Here is a 15,459-nt window from a genome sequence, read left to right as displayed (position 1 = left end):
TTCAGTGATTTTGAATATTCTTCACCTATTTAATAAAATTTTTCGAAAAAATTCAATTATTTAAAAAAAATTTTAATAAAATTCTACGCAAACGTTTCATTATTTTCATAAATAATAAAAATGTCACAGGAATTTAATTGTATTTACAATTATTTATAAATTTCTTCTCAATAATTCAATTATTTTCATAAATAAAATTTTTTACATGGATTCAATTATTTTCATAAATAATAAAACTCATCGCAGAATTTCAATTATTTTTCATACAATTTTAATTTTAATTCTGTTGAAATTATTTGGTTGAATTCTTTAATTATGTATTTAATACTATTTCCAAAATTCTAACACAATTCTTAGAAAGAAATTAATTATCTTCATAAATATCAAAATTCTTCCCAGAAATTTAATTGCTTTCAAGAATTTAAATAAAATTCTTTGCAAAATTCAATTATATTCATAAATAACAATATTAGTCACGAGAATAAAATTATTTTCAAGAGTAATAAAATTCTTTTCAGAAATTCAATTATTTTTAAAAAATAAAAAAATTCTTGTCATGATTTTAATTATCTTTATAAAAAGCCAAATTTTTAGCTAAAATTCAATTCAATTATTTAAAAAAATTTTAATAAAATTCTACGCAAACATTTAATTATTTTTATAAATAATTACATTTTCCCAGGATTTCAATTATAAATTTATAATTTTTATTATAAATTATTAAATTATTTTATAATTTTATAAATGTTTTCACAATAATTCAATTATGTTTATAAATAATAAAACTGTTCTCAGGAATTTAATTATTTTGATAAATAATAAAACTCATCGCAAGGATTTTAATTAGTTTTTATACAATTTTAATGAATTTCCTCGAAAAATGTAATTATTCTTTTAAAGTTTTATTAAAATTTGTCAAAAGAATTCAATTATTTTAAAATTTGTTGTTAAAATTCTTTATGAGAATTCAATTTTAACAAACATTCAATTATTCAATAAATTATTTATTTTTGTATTTAAATAATTAAATTTTTTTAGAATTTTCTAATCAAAATTGATTTATAAATTATTAAATTATTTTTATTATTATTTAATTATTCATAATTGAATTGAATTTTAGCTAAAAATTTAAAACTGAATTTTCCGAATATGTAATCGATTTATTATTTATGATAAAGTAATCAGGGTGTCCAGCTACCTTAAAAACCTTAAAAACCTTAAAAACCTTGAAAAGTACTTGAATTTTTTTTCTTCTTGAAAACCTTTAAAACACCTTGAATTTTATGACAAAACCTTGAAAAATTAAAATTCTTAAAAATGCGATTTATTTTCTTGATGTTTTAAGTTGAATTCTCTTCAACATTTCAATTATCTTTATAAATATAAAATATCTTCGCCGAAATTACAATTATTTTCATAAATAACAATATTCACCACAAGAATTCAATTATTCTTTTTCGCAAAAATTCAATTATTTTCAAAAAATTTAAAAAATTGTGGTCAAACAATTAAATTATCTTTAGAAATAAATAACCATAATCTTCGACAAAGTTCCAATTATTTTGAGGAATTTAAAAAAAAATTCATTGCAAAATTCAATTATTTTTGTAAATAATAGTATTCATCACAAGAATCCAAATATTTTCAAAAATTTTAATAAAAATCATGGCAAAATTTCAATTATTTTCAAAAAATTTTCTTACTCCGATGGTTTTCAATATTCTACTATTTTAATAAAATTTCCCGAAAGAATTTAATAATTACCTAAAGAAAAGTTTTTAAAAAATTCTACACAAACTTTCAATTATTTAAAAAAAAAAATTGACATTTATTCAATTATTTAAAAAAAAATTTACATTTATTCAATTATTTAAAATAGAATTTTCATAATTTTTTTTTGCAAAAATCAATTATTTTAAAATTTGCCATTAAATTCTTCGCAGTAATTCAATTATTTTCAAAAGTAATAAAATTCAATTATTTTCAAATAATAAAATTCATTGCAAAATTTCAATTATTTTCAAAAATGTTTCTTAATTCAATAATTTGTATATCAATTATTTTATAGAAATTCTCAAAAGAATTTAATTATTTAAAAATAATTTTGACTGATGTTTCTTAAATCGATGTTCTTTATATTTCTGATTTTTTATTAATAAATTGTATTTAAAGTTATTTATGAATAACGGTTGTATGTAGAAATTATAAAATTGTTTATAAGTTAAGTACTCTCTAAATTTGAATTAGTAAAAATGTTTACTAATTTGAATTAGCGACTGAGTTTTTGCTTTTTAATTATAGTAAATTTCACTTAAAAAAATTAGTAGAAATGATTATTTATTAGTAAAATTTACTAATTCAAAAGCAAAAAGTCATTCACTAAATAAAATTAGTAATAATTTTTACTACATAATTCAAATTTAGACAGTAAGTAAAAATTTACTTGAAATACACTATTATACTTGATTATAAATAACAAATATTTTGAAAATTAGTATCCTAAAAATGGACCTTGAAAAAAATTATTTTGGACCTTGAAAACCCTTGAAAATCTTTGAATTTTTTTTGAAGAATCGCTGGACACCCTGGTAATTGAATTCTTGCAACGAATTGTATTAATTTTTTTTAAATATATATAATAATAATATAATATATATAATATATATAATAATAATTGAATTCTTTTGAGAAATTTTATTACTTGTAAAAATAATTTAATTCTGGTGAAGGATTTTATTAAGATTTTTGTAAATAACTAAATTTAAAAAAAAAATTTGACGGTGCTAATTTAAATTATTATAAAACATGAAGAAATCGATCACTCCGAGTCGAAGACTCGGAGTAACCGATATCTTCATGGTTTACAATAAAATTTTGATAAGTTGTTAAGTTTGAATTTGAAAATCGGAAAAATAATAATAATTAAATATTTTAAATTTGAAAATTATTATTTAATTAAATATTTATTTTGAATAAAACTATTGATGTTTTTGAGTAATTGTAAGTTTTTTCTCGTATTTTAAAGAATGTGAATGGATTAAGGGTGAAACTAAATTTTTATTCGAATTATAGAAAATTGTTTATTGAGCATAGAATTACATGTTTTTTTTAATTGTAATAATGATAAAAATGTTGATGATACTAATGATAATTAACGACATATGGTTTTATAACAGATAAAACTATTGCCGAACTTACGCTTAAACAGTACATTCGATTGACTTGACTAGCATATTAGAAGCAATAACATTTTTTCAATTGTATTAATTGAAGAGAAAATAAAGCATGTATATATCTCGAGGAATCCGATGAAAATCATCACATAAAAAATGAACAATAATAAAAAACTTTTTTTTTAATAAATTAGCTACAAAAAAAATATACAATTAAAAATTAAAATACATAATTTTTTTTACAAGCATTCAAAGAAGAATTATTAAACAATGATAAATAATTCCTCATTAAAAATCATTTTTTCGTCATCGAGATGTTAACTCGATTTTTACATTATAAAAACAAATGGCTGACTTGCATAATATTATTTTTATGTTTATATATAAAATCTTTAAGTAAATCGAAACAATTAAAATAATAAACATCATCTCTACATTTTAGTTTAACGACAGTCTCTAAATTGAAAATATATTTTCGATTACTTCTGTGTGTGGGGGCCAAATCAGCCATGGCCTGGTCCAATTTAAAGAGGTGTTATTTCTTTTTTCCATATATATAATATATATATATATATATATATAAAATTGTTTAGTGAGTTTTTCTTTTAAATGTATACAATTTCCATTAAATATGATTCTTTCGTGTAAAATACAATATTTTTTGACACGAATTTCTATAGTTCGTCACTTCTCCACAGACAGTACTTAAAATAGATTCCTAAACTAGTCTTCCGAATTTTTTTTTTTCTATATATTTCTACAAATTTTTTCATTTATCCAAAAATTTGTTTATTTTCGAGACTATTTTTTTTTTAATTTAATTTTTATCAAGATTTTTAAATTTTCATTTCACATATACATATATAAATCGTTGATTCACAATTTTTCTCACGAAGAACAAAAAATTCTTAACATTACATATTAGGTTTTATCGAACACGAGTATAATTTAATTATCTCAAGTTCAAAATTTCTCATCAAATTAGAATACTGATTGAGTGAGCAGATTTCTCAAATACTTGATATTCTCTATTATTTATGATTTTTAAACAAATCTTGTTACAATTTTTCAACTGCTACTTTTTTAAAATATAATTTTTTCTTGGAATTTTATCGAAGAAACTTAATTGCACAATATTCGTCAAGAGTTTTGTGCTTTTCTGATTGATTCATTTTTAAAAAATGTATTTTTATTTATTTTTCTTTTTTTGTGTAAAATGCAATTTTTACTATAAATACCGATAAAGGTATTAAAAATATATTTAAAAAATTACCTTTTTTTCATTGTAATCGTAAAATTAAATATCGTGACATTGAATTTAATCGCAGTGTAAATATATTAATCGCGTACTTATAAAAGTTTTCCACAAAAAAAAAGAAAAGAAAACAAGATTTATGATCGCTCGTATCATGGATTTTTTCTTTCTTTTTTATTAAATCGATAGGTAATCGTGAAAAGAAATATTATATTATCTCTTGAGTAATGATATCATGTAGAGAAATATATATTATCTTCTTTTTAAGTATTGATATTAATAGTTGGATCAATTACTTATCGATAAAATAGATTTCCTTGTAGTTTGCGATACAACTATTCATATTCACATATTAGATTATTAATTACTTCCGGAAGATTGCGTTCAAACGTTAATATATAAGTTTAAATACAATGTAGGTTGATGAACTCCGATAATAAAATTCACAATTCGTTTCTGATTATAATTATTATTTTTAAGAGAAAAAAGAAAAAAAAAATGTTCTCAAGTTTTTTCTGAAAAATATTTCTTTGTAATTTTTATTTATTAAATAAATTTAAAAAAAAAATATTTTTCGAGGCACCAAATTTTTTTGAGATTTTCTTTTTATTTTAATCTTTATTATCATAAACGATGAGAATTTTATTATTGGACTGAACTCACAGATATAAAATGGAAATTTCTTTGACACTCGTTTTTCTATTGTTGTTGTATTAAATAATCATTGAAAGTTTGAAATTCAATTTTTAGATGTGTAATTATTTTTCTTTTTTCGTAACAATGCCGCAACCCTGAGCTAAAGCTTATAAAAAGAAGTACTGAGAACGGTTTTTAATTGTTCATGAATTGGTTTTTGGCCAAGCAATCTTTGCGTCTATTCGCTTGAATGCAAATAAACAATGAGAGAGTTCTTGAGGTGATTCTTGATCGCCGAGTAAAGTTTCTGAAAATTAAAAAATTATTAATTATTAATTATTATTATTAAAAACGAAAACTATAATTTTTTAAAATTAATTATAAATTATGCTAAGTAGTATATTTTATTTGAAAATATTTATAATTTATAAAACCTAAATATAATTTTTTTTAAATAATTATCTTATATTAAAATTTTAAATATTAATTACTGTTATTAAAATATCTTATAAAAATTTACGATCGAATTATTATTATATTATTATTGTTATTTAATTATTTGTTTATTGTTATTATTTTTTGTTTCTGAAATTCTATTTATTTGATTTTATTGTTCCTAAAGTGTGATAGCTAATTTATTATTAAAATATTATTATTAAATATTATTAAAATGTTGTTTTTAATTACTAAACGTTTTCATATATAAGTAGTGATATAGAGACAATTTTGAAAATATTATTAGGAAAATAATATGTCACCTTCTCCTTGAACAAGTTTAAAGAGGCCATAATCCTGGGGATTTGTACATCTTATTTTATGCGCGAGTATGCGACAAACGTCTCGTGTGCTCATATTTGGTCGAACGGGAAGTGTTTTTGTATTTAAAGAACCGTGAAGTTCGTCTGGAACTAGGATTCGTAAAACTGATGAACAGTCTGGCGATCCGCAACCCTGTGAAAAATTGGTTTCAATCGCATTAAAAAACTTTCGTTAATTTTTAATTTCTCAGGGTATTTTTCTTTCTTTTGAATTATTCCCTTCTTTTTACTTTTTAGGGAAGATTTTCCTTATATCCAATATTCCAATCGAGTTCGAAAAAATTTTTTTAATTAAATTGGCTAAAATTAACAAATTTTTTAAATCCGTTTACCCTTGAGGAAATTGAGATATTCTTTTTCAATAAAGTTTAGTTTGATTTTTCGAAATTTTAACTGTAATCCGATGCAAAGTTCAGAAGGAAATCAAAGTACTAATAAAACTTAAAAGGTTTTCAAAAGATTTTCTCGTATAGTGTTTTTTTTTTGGAAAATTTGAAAAATACTTTTACTTACATTTAATGTGGACATAGTTCCCTGACTAGACTTGAATGTTTTGAGAACGTGCACAGCGCTTGAGAGAGTTGTTAAATAATATCCACCTTCCCCGGTGAGGAGAGATGGATGCAAAAGGCCCCACATATATTCGGCCTCAATTTCAGCGTCAATTACTCTTCCTTGAACCAAAACCCAAACGAGAAGGGGAAGCAAATCGTCTGCTCCCAAGGTGACATGTCTACCAGAATTCGATTGCTTTACCTATTTTCAAAAATTTTCGTTATAATTTTTCCTTATTTTGTCTCGAATAGTTCGAATTACTTTCGTTACTTTTTAAATCTGAATTAGTTAAAAGAATAAATAATTGCAAATAATTAGTTATTCTTTCAACTAATTTAGATTCAGATTCAAATTTTGTCTGACTTTTTGTTTTATAGATAAAGATAACCAATATATTTGTAGGGAATAACTAATAGTAAAATCTTGGCTGACTTTTTCCTTCAGTACTTAGTTAGTAATAACAAATTATTAGCAAAAAATACCTTATTAGTAGGAAATAACTAATTATTAGTAGGAAATAATTAATTACTATTAGTAGAAAACAACTAGTTATTAGTAGAAAGTCATTAATTATTAGTAGAGAATAACTAATTATTAGATAGAAAATAACTAATTATTGGTAGAAAATAACTAATTATTAGTAAAAAATAACTAATTATCAGTAAAAATGGGAATAATTTTTTGCTTCAGCAATTAGTAAAACATTTCTAATTATTAGTAAAAAATCACTAATTAATTACTATAGTAATTTTACTATTCATAACTAATTATTAGATAAAAAATAACTAATTATTGGTAGGAAATAACTAATTTCACTATTTACATCAGTGACTGTCAGTTTACTATCAGATTAGTTATTTTTATTTAATTTAAATTTAGAAAGTTCTATTTTTGGTTTCTTAGAATTGAAAAAAAATTGTTTTCTTCAATGAAATTAACTTACGGAATTGAAAATTGCGGAAATGCCCGAAAGAAGATTTTCTAATTTGTCCAGAGGTGAATCAACTTTTTGCAGACGTTCAATGTATTTTAGAATTCGTTCCAAATTTGCCTCCGATGGTGGAATGATCTTCGGCTGTAAGAAAAATTACAAATCATTTTTCGAATTCTTAGCAATTAATGTTTATACTTTTGTTTTTTGTTATCTTTAGATAGATTGTATATTATATTATTATGTTATAATTATTTTTATTTTATAATTAATTCAAAATTTAAATGACAAATGGAAATCATCAGAATTTTATTCACTTCTTTTCATTAAAAGACTAAAATTTTGTTAAATATTATGTTTTGTCAAATTGAAATTATGCAGATTTTTGCTCTTTACTTCTAAACAAAATTAGAAAATTGTTAAACAACTGTGATTAAGAAATAGAAAATTTATTTATTTTGCATTATTTTTGTTTATGAATCACAATGTTTTTAACAAAATTATTATTTTGCTATAGAAAAAAAAACTATTTGCAAAATTACTATTTTTAATCTTATTTTCGGAACAGGATTTTCCACAGGAATTAAGACATTCAAAAATTTCAAATTCAAACCTTTTTTAAATTAAACTTCTTATAAAAGTATTGTTATAAGACATGAAGATATCGATTGCTCCGAGTCGAAGACTCGGAGTGATCGATTTCTTCATGTTTTATAATAATTAAAGATGACCGAGAGATAAAATCATTATTTTATATTATAAGAATATTACCTTGTAACTTCATCAAAATTATTTTAATCATTTTAATTCAATTATTATTTTTTAGAATTTAAAATTATTTTTTATGAAAATAATAATCGAATTCCTGTGAAATTTTTATTATTTATGAAAATAATCGAATGTTTGCATACAATTTTATTAAAATTTTTTTTAAATAATTGAATTCTTTTTGGGAAATTTTATTAAAATAGTAGATATTGAAAATCATTGAAATTAGAAAAATTTTTGAAAATAATTGAAATTAGGACGCAAGAATTTTTTTGACGTTTATGAAAATAATGGAACTTTGGAGAAGAATTTTGTTATTTCTAAAGATAATTGGGATTTTTACGAGAATTTTTTTCAAATTTTGAACATAGTTGAATTTTATAAGAAGAATTTTATTTTATTTTTTTTTAAATAATTGAATTTCTGCAATTATTTGTAATTTCTCCAAAATTGAATTTTTTTAGTGTTTTCAACAAAAATTTAAATTAGAAAATTTTTAAATTCTATTATTTTTAAAATTGCTAATTTTATTTTTTAAAAAGTAGTAAGAAGTTAGAAGTCTTGCTAGTATTATTTATAATTCAAAACATAATTAGTTGTTAGTAAAATTTACAATTTCAAAAACGAACAGTGAGTCGATAATTAAAGTTAGTAAATATTTTCATGCTAATTCAAATTTAGAGAAAATATTATTTAATAATTGTAAATATAATTAATAATTACAAAAATATGGTTTCGAATTAATTGGTAATTTTGTAATTTCACAGTGTTTCTAAGGATATCAAAAATTGAGATAAACTGTGATTGAGTTTGTTTTAATTGATTATGATTTTGCATAATGCTTTTGTAGTTTGATTTTACTTTTTGCCATTGATTTTGCAATATTTTCCAATGAAAATATAGTAAATTTCTCACCCGCACTCCAAGATCCTGAATGTGCTTCGCTTGGGCGAATTGAATACTCTCAGCAAGTGTGTTAAGGGATTCATTCGCTGCATAATGATCGACAAATAATCGATAGACATGCTCACGAAGTGGACGCACAACAAGACTCATCATTACTTCCTCTAAAATTGCATCCAAATTGAGAAATTCATTGGCCTTTAGTTTAAGTCTCTCCTTCTCGACTTCCTTCTCAAATTCTCTCTCGCCATGTTTCACTAAATAATTCTTCATTCCCGACATAAATTGTCTTATATTCCTCATGACAACATGAGGACTCGCCTCCTTTCCCTCCTTGGTGCATTGAATGAAATTTTCAATATTCTGCGAGAATGTTGTACTTTTATCCAAAGCAAGTTGAAGGGCGTATGTTCTTATTGATGATCCTGTGCCACCAGCGTCTCGATTCCTCAACGATTGCAATCTTGGAGGTGCTGAAAATAAAATTGTTCATTTAGAATATTTTTCTTTTTTATAGGTTTTTACAGTATTTTACTGTTCTTTTTACTATCTTTTACTGTATTTTACAGTTTTAGTAAAAACTTTTACTGTTTGTTACTGTTTTTCTACAGCTTTTTACAAGTCACTCTATAGTTTTCGATATTTTCTGCAATATTTTTTTTAAACCAGGAGAGAAGGAGATAAAATTTTGTTGACTGTATTTTAACATTCAAATTGCTATATTTATCATGTTTTATCGTGTTAGCATAACGATATGCTAAATCACGGAACTGATAACTAAAATAAAAATGACTTTTCATTTTTCTTTACCGAAATATGAAAAAGTTGTTGAAAAAATTTGATAACTAAAATAAAAATGCCTTTTTTAGTTTTGTTTGTGTCCCCAAAGTTCTGAACATATTCAAATAAACGAAATTTATTAACTTCCTCTTTAAATTTAAATTTTACCCCAATACTATTGTGTCACGTGTTAAATTTTTAAATATTTATAATTGGAAAATATTCTTTCACTTGAACGTTCAGAAAATTTGGAATGTTTCTTTTTCTTCGTCTAAGTTTGAAATTTTTATTTTCAAATTTAGGCGAAGAATAAAAAGCATTTTAAATTTCCAGAACATTCAAATGAACAAAATATTTTCGAAAATATAAAATATAAAATTTAAAAATAAACAAATCTGAATTTATAAGCCAAAACCAAATTGTTGGTTTGAAATTTTTTTTCAATTTTTTGGTCGGTTAAATATTGTTTAATTCTTTAATGAAGTTCATGTACTATAATTTTTTTTGGCTTCAATTTTTAAATTATTATCATTAAATCTATTTTATTGACAACTTAGAAAATAGTATAAATAAATTTTAAAAAAGAAATACAATTTTTCTGTGAAAGAAATCTAATAAATGAATTAAAATTTGTTAAAAAATTATTCTACAATAAAACCATCATATTTATATTTAAAAATGAAATCATAAAAATTGTTGAATTTTCATTGTTTTGTTAAAATTAATATAATTCTTAAAATAATTGAAATATTTTAATGTTCTTTTCGTTTTACTATTAGAAAGATATCACATTCAAAAATTATGTTAATTTTAATAAAACAGGGCAAACTCAAAAACTTTTTTAATGTTTCTCGAAAATTAATTAAATTTTTTTGTTTGAGGTTTAATTATAAAAAATTTTAATTGATTTTAGTGCTTAGGGAGAAAAAATGTTGATTAATACATTTTAGAAAATAAAATTCTTTATAGAATTGAAAAAGAAAAGAAGTATTTGTATTTTGGTATATTTGGGTGTAATATAAAGTTCAACATTTTAAAAATCTTTCAATATTATACTCGTCAAAGTCGGGTACGGCGCTTATAAATATTTTCAAAAACCAAAAAGTAAATAAAACATTTTCAAACTTTCTAAACTAATTTTTAACACTTGACATAATATAGTTATTGTGACAAAATTTAAATTCAAAGAGAAAACTATTAAACTTTGTTCATTCATTCTTTTTACTTTATTTTATATATTCTATTTTTTTAATTCTCTTAATTTTTGTACGGAAGAAATTTAGAAAAGAACTGAATTTCTTACTTTTTAGCGACTCCATAGAACGTTGCAATTTAAGTCGAAGATTCTGAAACCACTTTCCGATTTTCTGCAAAAGGTGACACGTTTTAAAGGAAAACTTTTTATTGTCGACTTTTATTTCAACGGAGCAATTAAGCATCGTCATTTTTGCAAGATAAAATAAAAAATTTCTTTGGAGATTTTCGTTTCAAAATAAATATTTCTTTTCTAGCGATAATCCAAAATTTTACGTTGTTCCTCAATAATTTTCAATAATTCTCTCAATAATGAAAATTCTTCTTCGAAAAATTTTCTTTCTACTTTAAATTTTCAAAAACTAAAAAGACGATTTTTAAAATCGTATACGAATGAAATATCTAATACGAATGTACTTTTTAAGGGAAAAGTTCTATGAATAATTTTTCCTCATAATTCGAAGTGAAATAATTCGCCCTCATTTGCTTTAATTAATGAACTAAAGCATTAGGCATGAGATGAATAATAATAATAATTCTATACGATAAGAATAAAGTGAATTTGATGAAAGCACAGCCATGAAAAATTGGAAAAATATTGCTCTCTTTGAGACTAGTTTATTGCAAATTTTGCTCGTGAGCAGAAAGTGCGTTTGCTTAACAATCGACTGAATCTAACTTCTTCTTCTGTGAGATAATCGAGAGTGGTTCTTGCCCTTGTAAAAGGCAGAGACTCCGGAAAGTCATAAATAGTATTCATAAGTGTCTCTTGATAAATACAAATTGGAAAAAATAGTTAAAAAAAGAATAAATGTTTTTTTTTCTTTTTGTGAAAATTGACCTCCAATTTTTCTTTTCTTTTCTCGATAACACGCGCACTGATTTTCTTTTTGTTTTGGAAGAAGATTATAATTTTCGAAGACACACAAACACACGCGATGTTAATGAGGAAAATTCTTTCCGCAAAGCTATACTAACCAGTGTTGATTTTGAACTGACTTTATACCTCTTGTTGAAGCTCTTCAGAGGTACGTGGAGAGACGGATGGGGAACAATAAACACTTAAGCCGGAATGACTTTATCGCAATTGTACTTTAGATTCTGTTAAAGCCTGTCTGTCACATATAGTTCAAGTTGAATGACGAATATCTTTATTCTACTTGTTTCTTCAGTCTGCATAAACTTTTTTCAAGCTATTGATAGTATATTGCTGGAAAACGTGAGATTTTACATCAGAAAATTGATAAAACATTTTTCCCTTTTTCTTGTTTTAAAAAAGAAAATCTTTTCACTGCAAAAATAAACAAAAATAATATTATATTGAAATTCAAATGTGACAATAATAATTTTTCAATGTTATCGTATTTTAGAGATATGCAAATGAAATAGATTCGAGCGAGAGATGCAAAATATTTGTCTATTTGAGCTGTTCTGTGAAGCGAAGATAAATTTCATCAGATTTTGATCTCTTTTTTGGAAAAGTATTGTAAAGTTTGTTGATTTTTCGTCAACTTGAAATTTCCAAATTGATATTTTGATGTTTGTGGAAAATAATGAGTCATCTTTTCGCTTAAACAGATTGCTTTCGTTTTTAAATTTTATTTTCTTTTGCAAATTTTGAATCGAATTTTTTTTTTTTTTTTTTTTGCAGAAGAAGAGTATTTTTTATATTTTCCTTTTATCTATAATGTAGAATAAACTAAATTACAATTAACCATTAGTGAATTTATTTCCTTAAAATTTTGAACGTTTAAGTGAACGACGATATTTTTCTCATTTACATATTCTTGCCATTGGGAAAAATTGTTTTAAAAAAAAATCATCAATAATTCCGTTTAATTTGGAATTTAGACGAATTATAAAATTTCAATTGGATCAGCTGTTTTATTTGTCCTCTGCCATTTTATTTCTCGTAATTCTTAGAAGTAACAGAATACAACATAAAAAAGTTTCTAAATTTCTAAATTAAAAACAAACTTTTAATCAATATAAATCTAACACAAACATATCCTATTATAATAAAAATTAAAAATATTTTTAAAAAATAAATATTTAGTTTATTTAAACGTTCAAATCTTTAGAGAAATTAATTTATTTAAAAAACAATTTAAGAGATAAATAAATAAAAAATAAATGAATAAAAATTACATTAAATTTATTTTTTATTTATTTAATTATATTTCAAATTGTTCTTTAAATGACTCCGCTAACGATAAATTTAAATTTTTTTTTTTTTATAGATTATTTAATTATTACTGAACTAATTATAGGAGGAAACTCTATTTATAGCAGAGTTTATAGTTTATATAGAGAAGCAAATCTTCATTGTACTAACTTTTTTTCAATTCCTCATTAAGTACTTTTACTTTTATTTTGCGATCACTAATTTTAGACACTAATAAATCTGCTACCTAGTTTATGTTTGTTATTTTAGACTTTAGTCTAACTAGCATCATATTAAATAAGTCAATAAATTTGTATTTAATTTAAAAATTATATTTTACAAGTGAAAAATACTTTTCTAACAGATTTGAATTATTTTAATTTACGTAATTTATTATTTAAATGAATATTTAATTATTAAATTAATAATAATAGTAAATATATATATATTTATAAATAAATAGTTTCTCCTAATAAGAGAAGAGGATCTAAATTTTTTTTTCTAGTAAAAGTTACTAATTCAGACGCGAAAAATAGTAATTTCTACTAATTTATTAGTTTACTAATTCAAATTTAGAGAGAATCATTATCGTTTTTCTTCAATTAAATTACTAATTAATTTAATTACTAATTACTAATTACTAATTTGAAAAATTAAAAAAAAATTTTAAGTGAAATTAAAATAGTGTAAATAAAATTACTAATTATTAATTTCACTAAATTAAATTATAAAAAATATAATCATAATAAGAAAAAATTTAAATTCTTCGAAATTTTTATTAAATAAAAAATCAATTAAGAATGAATAATTATTACAATTGCTATCTGAATGATGTTAATAAATTGAAAAAAGACGATGAGTAAGGGTAACATTCTTTTACTGAAAGATATACAATATAATACTTTCGCGTAATTAAAAATGATTTGATAATTATATACATATATGTATGACAAAAAATTTATCAGTTTCTACACGAGTCTTCTATCGTCAATTGAATTAATTTTTAATTCAAAAAGAAAAGAAAAATATCGTATAGTTATAAAAGACAATCTAAATTGAGTAAATGTTTTGAAAACTAATCAAACGCATTTGATAATATCCCGGAACAAATAATTGTTCATTTTTCAATTTAGAATAATCGATTTCCTAACTTCTTTATTTGACGTATTACTAACAGATAATAAACAAACATTATAAATTATATTATATTATTTACTGTAGTGAAAAATGAAGTTTGAATATTTTTCAAAAATAATGTCAAATGGAAGTAATAATTAAAAAATTATAATAGTATTAGTAATAAAAATAAAAATATTAATAAAAAATAATAAAAATAATAATATTCATAATAAAAAAAAAATAAAAAAAAATAATAATAATAATAGCAGTAGAAATAGTAATAGTATTAGTAATAATAATATTAAAAAAATAACAAAAATATTATTTAATAATAATATTTATAAAAAGAATTATTGTATTAAATTTTTCTTATTGATATTATCATATAATTGCATATTTCAGTCATTATAATCAATACTACTACTACTACTACTACTATTAATGGTAAAAATAAGATACCACTTTTGGCGTAAAAGTAACAAAATGTGTAAATTTTCGAAACGAAGGGTAACAATTAGCTTAATTAGCTTAGTTAGGTTTTAATAGGTTTTTCTAGTTAACGCTTACATGTATTTCCTCTCAAAATGGCTAATGACTTAATACTTGACTTTCACTATTAAACATCAATTATATGAACTAATTAGTATTCTATTTTATCAAATGTGAAAATTCAGTGCAAAAATTGTTTTTATTTTTCTCGAATCTATTTCTAAAAAACATGATTCCTTTTTATTAACTTTTCGAGTAGCAACTAAATATTTAAAGATAAAGACGATAAGATAAAATTCATTTTGGAATTTAATATACTTTATTTTATAATTATAATCTCTTTTTTTAATTGTACTTTGTCTGTTGAATTTTAAGAAATAAATTTTTTAACAAAATTCCAATAAGATAATAGAAATATTTTTAAAAAAATTCGATACTTCAGTTTTTGAAAAGTTATTCATGTTTGATTGGCAAGTTCTGGAAATTTTTTCGAAATTTTCTAATTCTGGAGTGCAATAATAAATTGTATAATTTTAATTTTACTTTTTCTTTGAATTATTAGACTTACAATTTGACTGCGACTGACTTTGTTAATCAAGCTAAAATTAAATTAA

At 22.0% G+C, this 15,459-nt stretch overlaps 2 protein-coding genes across 10 annotated transcripts in view; one reads left to right on the top strand and one right to left on the bottom strand.

The window, feature by feature from the left end:
- LOC122503812 overlaps positions 1–15,459 on the top strand; it is a 282,660-nt gene that overhangs the window by 1,913 nt on the left and 265,288 nt on the right. The window lies entirely within an intron of this gene.
- The window catches only part of LOC122503810 (protein sprint), a 324,848-nt gene continuing 312,455 nt past the window's right edge, over positions 3,067–15,459 (bottom strand). For all 8 annotated transcript variants that reach the window (XM_043614518.1, XM_043614520.1, XM_043614519.1 and 5 more), the window contains 5 exons: positions 9,052–9,512; positions 7,381–7,512; positions 6,396–6,638; positions 5,823–6,015; positions 3,067–5,371 (listed from right to left, as the gene is read on the bottom strand). In XM_043614518.1, the coding sequence (XP_043470453.1) occupies positions 5,268–5,371; positions 5,823–6,015; positions 6,396–6,638; positions 7,381–7,512; positions 9,052–9,512 (1,133 nt within the window). In that variant the 3' untranslated portion in view covers positions 3,067–5,267. The remainder of the gene's footprint in view (positions 5,372–5,822; positions 6,016–6,395; positions 6,639–7,380; positions 7,513–9,051; positions 9,513–15,459) is intronic.

Source organism: Leptopilina heterotoma, unplaced genomic scaffold, assembly GCF_015476425.1.
Source record: "Leptopilina heterotoma isolate Lh14 unplaced genomic scaffold, ASM1547642v1 Lhet_27, whole genome shotgun sequence".
NCBI classification, from domain to species: domain Eukaryota; kingdom Metazoa; phylum Arthropoda; class Insecta; order Hymenoptera; family Figitidae; genus Leptopilina; species Leptopilina heterotoma.
The sequence above is the reverse complement of the archived record's forward strand: the minus strand, read 5'-3'. Positions and strand labels throughout refer to the sequence as shown.